This window comes from Microtus ochrogaster, chromosome 8 (assembly GCF_000317375.1).
Source record: "Microtus ochrogaster isolate Prairie Vole_2 chromosome 8, MicOch1.0, whole genome shotgun sequence".
NCBI lineage: Eukaryota > Metazoa > Chordata > Mammalia > Rodentia > Cricetidae > Microtus > Microtus ochrogaster.
In genome coordinates, this window is record NC_022015.1 from 58672127 (window position 1) to 58686384 (window position 14258).

At 37.5% G+C, this 14258-nt stretch overlaps 1 protein-coding gene across 1 annotated transcript in view; it reads left to right on the plus strand.

The window, feature by feature from the left end:
* The first annotated feature begins 3319 nt into the window (after positions 1 to 3319).
* Positions 3320 to 14258, plus strand: part of Ric1 (RIC1 homolog, RAB6A GEF complex partner 1) — an 81056-nt gene continuing 70117 nt past the window's right edge. Inside the window, exon 1 of the mRNA XM_026781541.1 lies at positions 3320 to 3420. Coding sequence (XP_026637342.1) covers positions 3406 to 3420 — 15 coding nt within the window. The 5' untranslated portion in view covers positions 3320 to 3405. The remainder of the gene's footprint in view (positions 3421 to 14258) is intronic.

A 14258-nucleotide genomic window follows, 5' to 3' on the forward strand; every position in this document is an offset into this window, starting at 1 on the left:
GTCTTCTAAATTTTGACTGTTCTGTTAGGTATTTAATGGCATCTTATTGTTTATATTTATTTTTCTCTAAAGAAAGAGGATGTTGAATATCTTGTAGAAAGATTGTTTTCCACATGTATTTTTTTTTTTTTTTTTTTGCTTTCAAGGTCTTTTGCCCATTGTATTATTTTGTCTCTTACTAAATTCTAAGTTTGTGTATATTTTTAATATCATTTCTTTATCAGGTATTGCAAGCACTTTCCTCATTCTCAACCCTCAATAATCCTCATTCTCTTGTTAGTGTTTCTCATAGATCAGTTTCTAATTTTAATGAAGTTCATCTTATGAATTGTTTGCTTTAGATATTGCACCTTTGGAGGAGGTCATTGTCATCTCTGAGTCATTTAGGTTTTTCACGGTTATATTCTAGGACTTTTACACTTTATACATAGGATTTTTATTTACTTTGAATTCTTGAGAGTTATATAAGACGTGCATCATGAAGAAATTTTGTGACTCAATTTCCATTCATTCTCTTCTTTGTCAAAGATCAGTTGACTGTGAGAGTCTAAGTTCTCTTCTGTTTCTTTGATCAGTTTCTCAATTCCTTCACCATATTTACTATAGCTTTATAATAAGTCTTGAAATTTGTTAAACTGATGTATTATTTTTGTTTTAATAAATAAAGCTTGCCTGAAGATCAGAGGGCAAAGCAGCCACACTAGTCAGCCATACAGGCCAGGGAGTGGTGGCACACACCTTTAATCCCAGGACTCTGGAGACAGAGACAGATTTCTGTGAGTTCAAGGCTACCCTGGGCTACACAAGATCAATCCGGAAACAGATCCAGGAGGTGGTTCACACCTTTAATCCCAGGGTTTGGGAGTCACACACTTAATCCCAGCACTAGGGAGGTAGAGACAGGGGCAAGATATGGCTGGGCAGAGAAAGGAATATAAGGGGGAAGAGACAGGAGCTCACCGGAGAGTGAAGTCTGAGGATTTGTTGAGCCAGCATCTCACCCTTTTGGTCTGAATATTTGGTAGAGGTAAAAGGCCTCTCTAGTGGTTGGCTGTTTTGTTTTTCTGATTTTCTGCTTGAACCCCAGTACCTGTCTCTGGGTTTTGATTATTCTTACTACAGTTTGTGTTAGCACTCCAGCACCCTTCATCACCCTTCGTCTTGAAACTCATCTGAAATTGAGTTGATTTATTGACACCTGTTGTAATTTGAATATAATTGGCCTCCATAATCTCATAGAGAGCAGCACTGTTAGGAGATGTGACTTTGTTGGGGTGGGGTGGGTGTGCCCTTGTTGGAGGAAGTGTGTCACTGAGGGGGCAGGTTTTGAGATTTTCTATGCTCAGAATACTGCTAAGTGTCTTGGTCAACTTCATGTTACCTGTAAGATGTAGGACTCTCAGTCACCACCACATCTGCCTGATGCTATGCTCCCTGTCATGATGATGATAAACTGAACCTCTGAAATTGTAAGCGAGCCACCCCAATTAAATATTTTCTTTATGAGTTGCCATGGTCATAGTGTCTCTTCACAGCTATAAAAACCGTAACTAAGACAACATTCCCCAAATAACTACTCAGATTTTGGTAGGATTGCTTTAAATCTCTAGATCAAACTAGGGAGAATTGCTATCTCAACAGTATTGACCCTTCCTATTAATTAATATAGAATATTTTTATCTATTCTTTGACATCTTTCATTAGTATTTTGTATAGTATTTCTTCTATACATAATTCTTTTAGGTTTATGACATTAAATATTTCATTTTGGGTAATGCAGTATAAAAATGGAAACATGCTTTTTTATTATAAATCATACTTTTTCATACTGGAATCTGTGAAAATGATCAACTCTTATGTATTTTATATCTTATGGCCTTTTTTATTTTTTTAAAGATTTATTTATTTATTATGTGTACAGTATTCTCAGTATTCTGTCTGCATGTATGCCTGCAGGCCAGAAGAGGGCACCAAATTTCATTACAGATGGTTTTGAGCCACCATGTGGTTGCTGGGAATTGAACTCAGGACCTTTGGAAGAGCAGGCAGTGCTCTTAACTGCTGAGCCGTCTCTCTGGCCCCTGGCCTTGTTTATTTATGTAAGAATATCCTGTTGATTCTTTCAGTTTTGAATATGTCACTGTTGTCTGTGAATACAGTTTTAATATCTTCTTTCTAAATATGTATGCCTTTTATTTTCTTTCTTTATCTTGTGACATTCTGTAGTCAAACTTTCTTTGTACTGCCAGTTCCCAAATAATGTCATGATGATTAAGTTTGAAGGCTTTGTCTTAGCTTAGGCTTGTTACCAACTAGCTCTTAAAACTAGATTGGCCCGTTTATATTAATCAATGTTCTGTCATGTGGTTGCTACCTCTCCTCCATATTGTATTTTTGAATCACTGGTAAATCCCACCTCCGTTCTTCCCAAAGTTCCTATCCCTCTACCCAGAAGTCCTGCTTAACCTCTCCTATCTAGCTATTGGATATTCAGCTCTTTATTAAACCAATCAGAAGGTGTCTTGGTAGAGACTCATCTTCACAGTGTACAGAAAGATTAGACCAAAACAACATTTGTTAGGAATTGTGCTACTATGTTGGATAGTAACGAGTGCCTCATTGCTGTGTTCCTCAGGTGAGAAAGCTTGGAGTTTCTCATTACTAAGTGTAATAATAGGTGTAGAATTTTTGTTGCTGTTCATTAGCAAGTTGGAGTTTTATGAATAGATGTTATATGTGTTAAAATGCTTTTTTTTGGCCTTTATTGATATGCTTTTTTCTTTCTTTAGTCTATTTAGTTGACTTTTGAATGTTGAACCAGCCTTGTATGCCTGGATATAGTCCATTTGGTCCTAGTGCATAATTCTTTGTTGGATTTAATTTGCTGATATTTTGTTGAGAATCTTTGAATCCAAGTTCATGAGAGATTTTGGTTTGTTGGTTTTGGTTTTCATATGGTAGTTTTGTTTGCTTTTAGTAGAATAATGTTGGATTTACAAAATGAATTAAAAAGACCTCTTATCTACTGTGTCACTTCTGTGTTAGGGAAGGCTGTAGAGAACTGAGACAATTTATTTAAATATTTGGCTTAATTCATCTGTGAATATATGTGAGCATGGTTCTATTTTGGAAAGTTACTAATTATCAATTCTGTTTAGCTTATTCAAAAGATGTATGTGTGACTAACTTTTTATAATTTGCGTAAAACACTGTAAAAATATTTCCAGTGTATTCTATAAGTAATGTTTAAATTTTGTTTGTATCTCTTTCTATGATATGCATGTAAAATAAAATATATCTGTTTTCTTCTAGCCTAGTGTGTTAATCGTAACATACAAGGAACCAGCTAAGTCATCTACTCGGTTTGGATCTTACAAACAAGCTGAATGGAGGCCAGATAGTACCATGATAGCAGTGTCAGTAAGTAGATCTTTCAAACTTAATATTATTTTCTTAAGAAGTCATTTAAATGAATGCAAAGTTGCATTTAAATGAGATTTTCTAATATTTCATTTAGTTTTTAACACAGTGTGTGCGTGTTTGTGTGTGTGTGTGTGTGTGAGAGAGAGAGAGAGAGGAGAGAGAGAGAGAGAGAGAGAGAGAGAGAGAGAGAGAGAGAGAGAGAGAGAAGAAAGCTGTACTGATTTCTATTTAGGCCTATGCTATCCTACTTTCTCTTCTTACATTGGCTGTGTCTTCATTGTTAACTTCACTACATTCTGCCTTCCCTGAACAGTACTTGTGTCCCTTTCTTTGTAATCTTCTGAACCACCCCTCCCCCAAGCCTATAGATAATGTACATATGTTAGAGAAATAAGAAAATAAGTTTAAAGAACTTAGGTTGAGATCAAACTGGAGCCTTGTGTGTGCTAGGCAAGTGTTCACCCACTGAATTATACCACTATCCTCTTACTGTTCTCTAACTATTACATTAGCTCACCTGCCTGCCTGTTTCCACTCTCTTTCTAGTCTGGTATTTTGTTGACTGGGCTGCTCATCTGAAAATGTTCCAGGTGACCAAAATTGTAGTACCAAGTAGTTCTGTGTTTCTTGTAGCAGAGCTGGTAGACTTCACAACCACATAACAAATCCTGCCTGTTATATATAGTTCATAAACTACATATAGGTATAACTGATTTAAATGATCAGTGCAAATAAAAAATGCTCGTATATTTATGTATTGTCTGGGCTTCTTGAAGTGACAACAGCAGATTTGAGTTGAGTAGTTCTGACAGCAACCATATATGATGTTCTCGGTGCTTTCCTCTTTGGTTCAGCACACTATCAATTATTGTAACACAGTTATAACTGCATTGCATAGCAAGTGCTACACATACTGTGACATATTATGTTTATTACTAGTACATACTTTCATCAAAAAAACCCAGAAGTTTCGGGTGGTGGTGACCCATGCCTTTTATCCCACTACTTGTGAGGCAGAGGCAGGCAGATCTCTGTGAGTTCAAAGCCAGCATGGTCTACAGAGTGAGTTCCAGGACAGCCAGAGCTGTTACACAGAGAAACCCTGTCTCAAAAAACAATCAAACAAACAGAAGAGACAATTGTCATTCTTTTAAAGCATTCAAGTCTAGATTTTTTTATTGTTGAATTAGGTGGCAAATGTGTATTATATAGTACACTCCAAAAGAGTATGTGTCACTACAAAGCTAAATACTCATCATTTTAGTTCTAATTCATTGGTAGTAGTAGAAAAATAGAAAGTTTAAAATACTATTTATTATATTAGAGTTTGAAAGTGTATTTGAAGAAAATTGATCAATTCTTTAAACATTTTTTTAGTTTTATCTATATTTGTTTATTTATATGGTATTTTGTCTGTATGCCATGTGTGTGCCTGATGCCCATTGGAGGTCAGAAGTAGACACTGGATCCTCTGGAACTGGAGTTATAAATGGTTGTTAGCCATGATATAGTACTGGGAATGGAACTTGGGTCCCTGCAAGAGCAACAAGTGCCCTTAATCACTGAGCCATCTCTCCAGCCCTAATTGCTCAATTCATTGATGAATTATCACGTGGTTTTCTACTGTACTGTTTGCAGGGCCAGTGCTGAGTGTGAAAAAGTTGATATTCTGTATGCATAGCCTGTATAGAATAACTCTAGGTTCATAAAGTACTCAAAGAAATTGAGAAAACTAATTCTGTACAAACTGAAGGAGAGTCCACTAACATACAAAACAGAAAAAGACGTAGTTGGACAAATTCCAAAGCTTTCGAAAATATCAGACTTTTAAAGTTCGTGATTGTTTTAAGTTTTCACCAGAGATAAAAGCAGAATGTCTTTATTTGGTTGCCGGAAAAGTGTTTGTGGCTTAGTGTGGTGGATTTGGTGGTAACTTTTTTAGCTTTAGGTTGAAATTAACATTTTCTGAATTTAAAGAGTTACTTTCTGCTACTTACTAGGCAATGAATGGCTGTGTTTGTGTGTGCTAGGATCAAACCCAGAGAAACACACATGCTTCACACATTTTGTCCCATGTGACATAGGGTTTCTGTTGCTGTGATAAAATACTAAGACCAAAGGTAAGTTGGAGAGGAAAGAGTTTGCTTTAGCTAAATACTCTGAGGTCACACTTCATCACTGAGGGAAGTGAGGGCAGGAACCTGAGGCAGAAACTGAAACAGAGGTCATGGCAGAGTGCTGCTTACTGCCTTTCTCCTTATGGCTTTCTCAGTCTGCTTTTTTTATAGCACCCAGGATCACCAGCCCAGGGTGGCCTGGCCTGTAGTTGGCCTTCCCAGTCAATCACTAATTAGGACAATGTGCTGCGGACTTTGCTTGTAGTCTAGTCTCAGGGAGACAATTTTTAGTTGGCAGTCCTCCTTCCCAGATGATTAAGCTTGTGTCAAGTTGATGTAAAAGCCAAGATACCATGTAAACCAAGGTAATGGCTCTTACCTGTTTTCCCTTGCTTCTGAGCCTTCTGACAGACTCTGGGATTTCCTTTGGTGTGGCATGTTCATACCTTCCTCTCCAAACTGTAAATGGTAAATTCTCTGTCCTATGACAGTTGTCTCCTGACCTGTTTACCTTACCACACCAGAATAACAACAGCAGCAGGCTCATGGTTTCTTTTTGATTACTGTGCATATTTAAGCCTGTTAATTTAAATGGTTTTGGTTAAGAATGTCAATATTTGGACTTGCTCAGTGATAATTTTGACATATCCTTTATTTCTTGTAGTTGTTATCAGAGTTTTAAATTTTAGTGGCTATAGTATTGTGGTAACTCTGGTTTTTTCATTTCGTTTTTTGTTTGTTTGTTTCTTTGTTTTGAGACAGGGTTTCTCTGTTTAGCCCTGGCTGTCCTGGAACTTGCTCTGTGTACCAGGGTGGCCTTGAACTCACAGAGAGATCTATCTGCCTACCTCTGCCTTCCAACTGCTGGGATTAAAGGCTTGTGCCACCACTGCCTGGTATATTATGGTAACTCTAAAAAAACAATTTCTTCCCGTTTTCAGAGGTTGGGTTTTGCTTCTTATTTGCTAAATTTTTCCCCATATATTTATGTGAAGTATTTCTTCTCATGTCTGCATTTACTGTAGTTTCTCTTCTCTTGGCAGCCCATTACCTAAACTTTCTTTTTTTTAATATTTATTATGCATACAATATTATGTCTTTGTGTATGTCTGCAGGCCAGGAGAGGGCACCAGACCTCATTACAGATGGTTGTGAGCCACCATGTGGTTGCCGGGAATTGAACTCAGGACCTTTGGAAGAGCAGGCCATGCTCTTAACCACTGGGCCATCTCTCCAGCTCCTACTTAAACTTTCTTTAAGTCTTACAAGGAGAGGTATGAGGGAATAGGTTCAGTCTCTAAAAATAACCCTCTTGGCCAAGAAACCCCCTCAGTACCTGAGAATACCCCTCTTCTCCGTGGTGAGCAGAAGCAATAGTCAACACCTACAATCCAGTGGTGGGGTACAAATATTGACACCTTACTCCAGTCAGACACACTTGATAGAGGTGGCCAAATCTGGATAGGTAAATTGGTAAAATTGCCCAGATCCATCAAGCTCTTTCCTAAGTGTTGCAAGTGTTCCACTTAGATTGAGAGTTTGATATCATTGTTTGAGCTCAGTCTTGTAAAAAGAAACCAAAAAGCCATTTTAAATAAAACTTCCATCTTGAATAAGGGTCAAATAAAGTTTAAGTGCCCAAGACCTCCTCAGACCTACCTGGGTAACTGACATTACTGACATTCCTGTCAACAAGATGAGACATGAATGACAGGTAAGCTGCCCGTCACATTTTAGTCAATTAGCCAATAAAAACATGGTAAGAGTAATATATAGGAAAATATTCCTAGGAAAGTTCTTAATCCCTGAATCCTGATTGGTGAAAAGTGTAAGTAACTTGGCACAGATGTTTGTAATTTTTAGTCTAAAAACAATGTAACATTCTGCTTGGGTCACAGTTCAGCTCCTGAATCTATTCTGTGGCCCTGATTGATCAGCAGCAGCTTGATTACAATAGATTTTTGTCATCTGCATTGTGATATGGGATTCCTCTCTGTATGCTGTGAATACCACTGGTTAATAAAGAAGCTGCTTTGTGCCTATTGAAGTGCAGAATAGGGCAAGGCGGGAATTCCAAGCAGATAGAGGAGGAAAGAGCAGGTGGAGTCAAAGAATAAACTGTGTAGCCTCCACAGGAGACAGATGCTGGATGTGGTTACTGGTAGGCCGCAACCACATGGCTATGCACAGATTAATAAAAATGGGTTATTTAAGATATAAGAGCTAGTCAATAAGAACTGTGAGATAATAGACCAAGCTGTGTTGTAATAATACAGTTTCTGTGTGATTATTTCGGGTCTGGGTGGCTGGGAAATGAACGAGCAGTCTCCACCAACAGCATTAATATACTGTGTGAGTTGTGTTGGCTCCCAGAAGACCCCATAGCATTGCCAAGTTCACCTATTAAGGTGAATGGATTTTCAGAATTTCCTGTGCAATCTCATGATGTAACCCTCGAGTGCAGTGGTTCTCAACCTTCCTAATACTGTGACTCTTTAATACAGTTCCTCATACTCTGGTAACTTTCAACCATAAAATTATTTCATTGCTACTTCATAACTGTAATTTTACTACTATTATAAATCACAATGTAAATATCTGATATGTGACCCCCAGAGGGGTTGCAACACTGGTGGAGAGCCACTGTTCCAGTCTAATGAAGTTTTGATATATCTGTTACTAATCATAGTTGAAATTTATGAATAGAATAAGGAAGTTCCAGGAGTAGAATGCTCTTTAGAGTATATAAAAGATAAATTATGTCAGTTTCTGCCAAAGAAATGGTGGAGTCAATTTTATAAACACATGAAAATGTTTTCCCTATAGTTTTTTTAATTAATTTTTTTAAAAAATACCAATCCAAATTCCCACTCCCTCCTTCCTCTCTTCTCATTCCCTCCACACACCTTCCTACCCCACCCCCTCCAGTCCTAAGAGGGGGCAAGGCACCTTGCCCTGTGGAAGGTTGAAGGCCCTCCCCACTACATCTAGGCTGGGCAAAGTATACATCCAAAGAGTATAGGATCCAAAAAAAAAACCCACATGTAGTAGAGACAAATCCCAGTGCCACTTCCAGTGGCCTCTCAGTCTGCCCCAGCCATACAACTGTCAACCACATTCAGAGGGACTGGCTTGGTCCTTTGCTTGTTCCTTCCCAGTCCTGTTGGAATTGGTGAGCTCCCATTAGCTCAAGTAAACTGCTTCAGTGGATGAACCCCTCATGGTCTTGACCTCTTTGCTCATATTCTCATTCCTTCTACTCTTCAACTGGACCTTGGGAGCTCAGTCCAGTGCTCCAGTGTGGGACTCTGACACTGTTTCCATCTGTTGCTGGACAAAGGTTCTATAGTGATATTTAAGATAATCATCAGTCTGAATACAGGGCAATGCCAGTTTGGGCACCCTCTCTACTATTGCCTAGGGTCTTAGCTGGGGCCATCCTTGTGGATTCCTGGGAATTTCTCTAGAGCCAGGCTTCTTGCCAACCCCATAATGGCTCCCCCAACCAAGATATCTCTCTCTTTACTCTCATATCTGTCCCCACTCCATTTCAACCATCCCATTCCCTCAAGTTCTCCTCAACCTTCCCTTTCTCCCCCCCTCTTCTCCCTCTCCACCCCCCCCACTCCCATGCTCCCAGTCCTGTCAGGCAACCCTGTCTGTCTCCAACCCCCAGGTGGGTCCATTATGTTTTTCTTTGGGTTTACTTTATTACTTAGCTTCTCTAGGAGCCTGAACTATAGGCTCAGTATTCTTTGTTTATAGCTAGTATCCACTTGTGAGTGAGTACATACCATATTCATCTTTTTTGGACTTGGGTTACCTCACTCAGGATAGTGTTTTCTAATTCAGTAGTACTCTAATGTGTAGATTGCCACACTTTATTCATTCTTCAGTTGAGGGACATCTAGGTTGTTTCCAAGTTCTGGCTATTACAAATAATGCTGCTATGTACATAGTTGAGTAAATGCTTTTGTAGTATGACTGAGCATCTTTTGGGTATATTCCCAAGAGTGTTATTACTGAATCCTGAGGTAGGTTGATTCCCAATTTTCTGAGAAAATGCCATACTGATTTCCAAAGTGGTTGTACAAGTTTGCATTCCCACCAGCAATGGATGAGTGTTCCCCTTACTCCACATCCTCTCCAGCATAAGGTATCATTGGTGTTTTTTATCTTAGCCATTCTGACAGGTATAAGATGGTATCTCAGAGTTGTTTTGATTTGAATTTCCCTGATAACTAAGGAAGTTGAACATTTCTTTAAGTACCTTTTGGCCATTTGAAAATCTTCTATTGAGAATTCTCTGTTTAGTTCAGTACCCCATTTTTTAATTGGATTAATTAGAATTTTACTGTCTAATTTTTTGAGTTCTTTATATATTTTGGAGATCAGTCCTTTGTCTGATGTGGGGTTGTGAAGATCTTTTCCCATTCAGCAGGCTGCCTTTTTGTCTTATTGACTGTCCTTTGCTTTACAGAAGCTTCTCAGTTTCAGGAGGTCCCATTTATTTATTGTTGCTCTTAGTGTCTGTGCTACTGGGGTTTTATATATATAGTTATATACAGACACTATATCTTAGTTTCTGTGCTACTGTGCCTATTCATTGAAGGCTACTTCTCACTTTCTCTTCTATCAGGTTCAGTGTGGTCAGATTTATATTGAGGTCTTTAATCCATTTGGATTTGAGTTTCATGCATGGCGAAAGATGTGGATCTATTTTCATTCTTCTACATGTTGACATCCAGTTATGCCAGCACCATTTGTTGAAGATGCTTTCTTTTTTTCATTGTATAATTTTAGCTTCTTTGTCAAAAATCAGGTGTTCATAGGTGTGTGGATTAATATACGGGTCTTCAATTTGATTCCATTGGTCAACATCTGTTTTTAGGCCAGTACCAAGCTGTTTTCATTACTGTAACTCTGTAATATAGCTTGATGTCAGGGATGGTAATGCCTCTGGAAGTTCCTTTATTGTACAGGATTGTTTTAGCTATCCTGGGTTGTTAGTTTTTTTTTTTTTCATTTGAAGTTGATTATTGTTCTTTCAAGGTCTGTGAAGAATTGTCTTGGGATTTTGATGGGGATTGCATTGAATCTATAGACTGCTTTTGGTAGGACTGCCATTTTTACTATGTTGATCCTTCCTATCCACGAGCATGGGAAATCTTTCCATTTTCTGGCATCTTCTCAGTTTCTTTCTTTAAAGACTTAACGTTCTTGTCAAATAGGTCTTCCACTTCCTTTGTTAGTGTTACCCCAAGATATTTTATGTTATTTGTGGCTATTGTGAAAGGTGATGTTTCTCTGATTTCCCTCACAGCTTCTTTATCATTTCTGTATAGGAGGGCTACTGATTTTTTTAGGTTTTATTTTTTTTTTTTTTTTGTGTGTGTGTATTCTGCCACATCACTGAAGATATTTATCAGCTGTAGGAGTTCTCTGGTAGAGTTTTTGGGGTCACTTATATATACTATCATATCATCTGCAAATAACGAAAGTTTGGCTTCTTTCCAATTTGAATCCCTTGATCTCCTTTTGTTGTCTTATTGCTATTGCTAAAATTTCAAGAGCTAGGTTGAAGAGATATGGAGAGAGTAGACAATCTTGTCTTGTTCCTGATTTTTGTGGAGTCGCTTTGAGTTTCTCTCCATTTAATTTGATGTTAACTGTCGGCTTACTGCGTATTGCTTTTATTATATTTAGATATAATCCTTGTATCCCTGATCTCTCTAAACCTTTGTCATGAAGGAATGTTGGATTTTGTCAAATGCTTTTTCAGCATTTAATGAAATGATCATATAGTTTTTAAATTTCAGTTTATTTATATGATGGATTACATTGATAGATTTTCGTATGTTGAACCAGCCCTGCCACTGAATGTAGGAATTTGAATTTTTTTTTTTTCGTTTTTCAAGACAGGGTTTCTCTGTGGTTTTGGAGCCTGTCCTAGAACTATCTCTTGTAGACCAGGCTGGTCTCGAACTCACAGAGATCCGCCTGCCTCTGCCTCCCGAGTGCTGGGATTAAAGGCGTGCGCCACCACCGCCCGGCAGGAATTTGAATTTTTATATCAAAATAAGGCTACTGGTTATTCAAAAAAGTAAAAAAGGAAAAATAAATGAAATCCAACTAAACACTGGGTAAATTTTCTATAAAATCCCTATAGGTTTTCAGCTGCTCAGCCCTGAAATAATCACACAGAAATCATATTATTTGAAATACTGCTTGGCCAATAGCTTAAGCGTATTTCTGGCTAACGTTTACATCTTAATTTAACCCGTCTCTATTAATCTGTGTATTGCTATGTTTTGCCAGATAAAGTTTCATCCAGCGTCTGTCTCTGGTGGAGCTACATGGCTTCTCCTGACTCTGCCTTCTTTTTCCCAGCATTCAGTTAAGTTTTCCCTGCCTACCTTTACTCTGCCCTATCAGGCCAAGCCAGTTTCTTTATTCATTAACCAATACAAGCAACACCTAGGCAGAAGGACCTCCCACATCAGTCCACCATAAGTTCACCCTTAGTCCTCTTATGAGACAGATGTTGTTAGCAAGACTCTTGACACCATGCACTGTTCTCACTACCAGTTCCTTCTGCTCCTTCTCCTGCCCTTACTGGTACTCAAGAATTACTGCCGTATATAGTTTTTTTCCTGTCTAGGACTTCATCCCATAAATTCTGTGTATAAGACTTTCTGTCTTCCTGAACTCCCAGCTTCATTTCCCCAGTTTGGAGATGTTACCAGGCTGTGCTTCAGTTTCCTTTTTCAGTGTTGTGACTTAGAAATCTTTATAGGGCAGTAAACTATGTAAAAGGATTAGGGCTCACCTTTGTTCCCACCTTCCAAGGATGACAATCCTTAATGCATGTTTTAAAAGTCATTGTTTTATATATAAAATGTGTAAGTATTTTTAAAAGTTGTTTCATATTGGAGCATAAATCATCTTCAATTTTAATCCAGTTTTGTTGGAAACTGAAATCTGGTTTTCCTTCTTTTTTTTATAACAGAAATTAGAGCCATAGTATAAACAATGTGATAATGTTAGGGACATATTTTTTAAAATTTAATTGTGAATGGGGATATGCATGTCCACAGCATGAGTAGATGTCAGAGGACAGCTCACAGAGCCTCTGCTCCTCTTCCACCATGATGGTCCCAGGTTCAAATTCAGGCTGTTAGATTTAGCAGCAAGTACCTTTATCCATTGAGCCATCTTGCTGGCTTAGGACTCATTCATTCATTGAGGGAGGATCTCAGAACCTTCTGTGTAGAACAAGCTGGTCTCAAAAGACATAGAGATATGCCTGATTTCTGTATCCCCAGTGCTAGGATTAAAGCTGTGTGTCACCATACCTAGCAAGGAAACCAATTTGATGAATGTTGTTCTTAGCAAAAGATACTCATCACTTTTATTTAGCAAGTTTGTTACCTTAACATTTTCCATTTATGTATATTCATGTCTGTATGCACAATAGTTACATTATGTTGGGAGAACAGTATAATTTGAGGTGATTTAGGTTTTTCTTATTTTAAACCTGTATAATAAAGAATATGAAAATTAAAATGCAATGTATAGATCAGTTGAAGAATTTGGATGTTGCAGTCTGCTATTTCATTGTTATTTGAAGAGAAATTAGGTTAGTGAATTTTGGTTGGTTGTATTATGTGTGCATGTATGTATGTTTTGAGAGGGAATTAAGATTGTTGACTTAAAAGATTAAGCAATAGTTACGTGATTTCTTTATATTATTTAAGGCTCATGGAGAGGAAGGTCTTTAAACGGTGCATAGTAATAGATTTGGTGACTACTAAAGTAATATCATTTATTATCAAGACTTTAAACATGGTTCAAAGGCAGAACTGTTTATGAAATGTCAGTAGTAGATAGATATTATTGAGATTTAGAAGTATGTAAGATGAGGGCCAGTATATGTTTGGTATACATAGAAGTCTGAAATATTTATTTAAAATGATTAATACCAAATATCAAATAGTAAATCACAGTATTGTTTGTGTTTTCACTAGTATTAGATGAAATGCTAGTACAAAGAGATGCTTTATTCTCACTGATGTTATAGTCTATGTTTGTTCTATTACTTTGCTATGTATGTTATTAGCGTTTGATCATTAGAAGTGTTGAACTTTTTGACCTTTGAGTGACTGATCTTCCAGATAGCATTTGTATGGTAATGTTACAGTCTTCAGAACTGACCAATCTGTGTTGCCTTTATGAGGGGGCAGTAAAGTTTATCACATTCATCATTCATGGGGTAGATATGTTTGCTACTTTTGCTGTGGTTTGATTTGAAGCTAGTTTCCTTTTGCAAGAATGTAAAATTACCATGAAGAATTTGAAAGAAAATCCTTTCTGAATATTCTTTATCTTCTTTAATATCCAGTAAGTTAATTTGTAGTTTTTGAAGATATATTACCAAAAGGTTAGCTTATAGTTAAAAGCTAACCCTGGCTGCTCTGGGAAATGTTTGCTCTGTCATTCCTTTAACTGAAAAACAGGAAGCTAGTACTGGCAAGAAATAGGAAATCTGTGTGATTTCTTTGGTTTTGATTGTTTCTACTTTGGATTCAGCCTCACTTACCTCTTAGATGATAGAAATTCAGTATTAGGGTAAAGAAGTTGTGGGTAAAAAACTGCCACTTCACTGTATTGCTTGATTTTACAATGAAAACATCTTGTAGGAGCAAATATATATATATA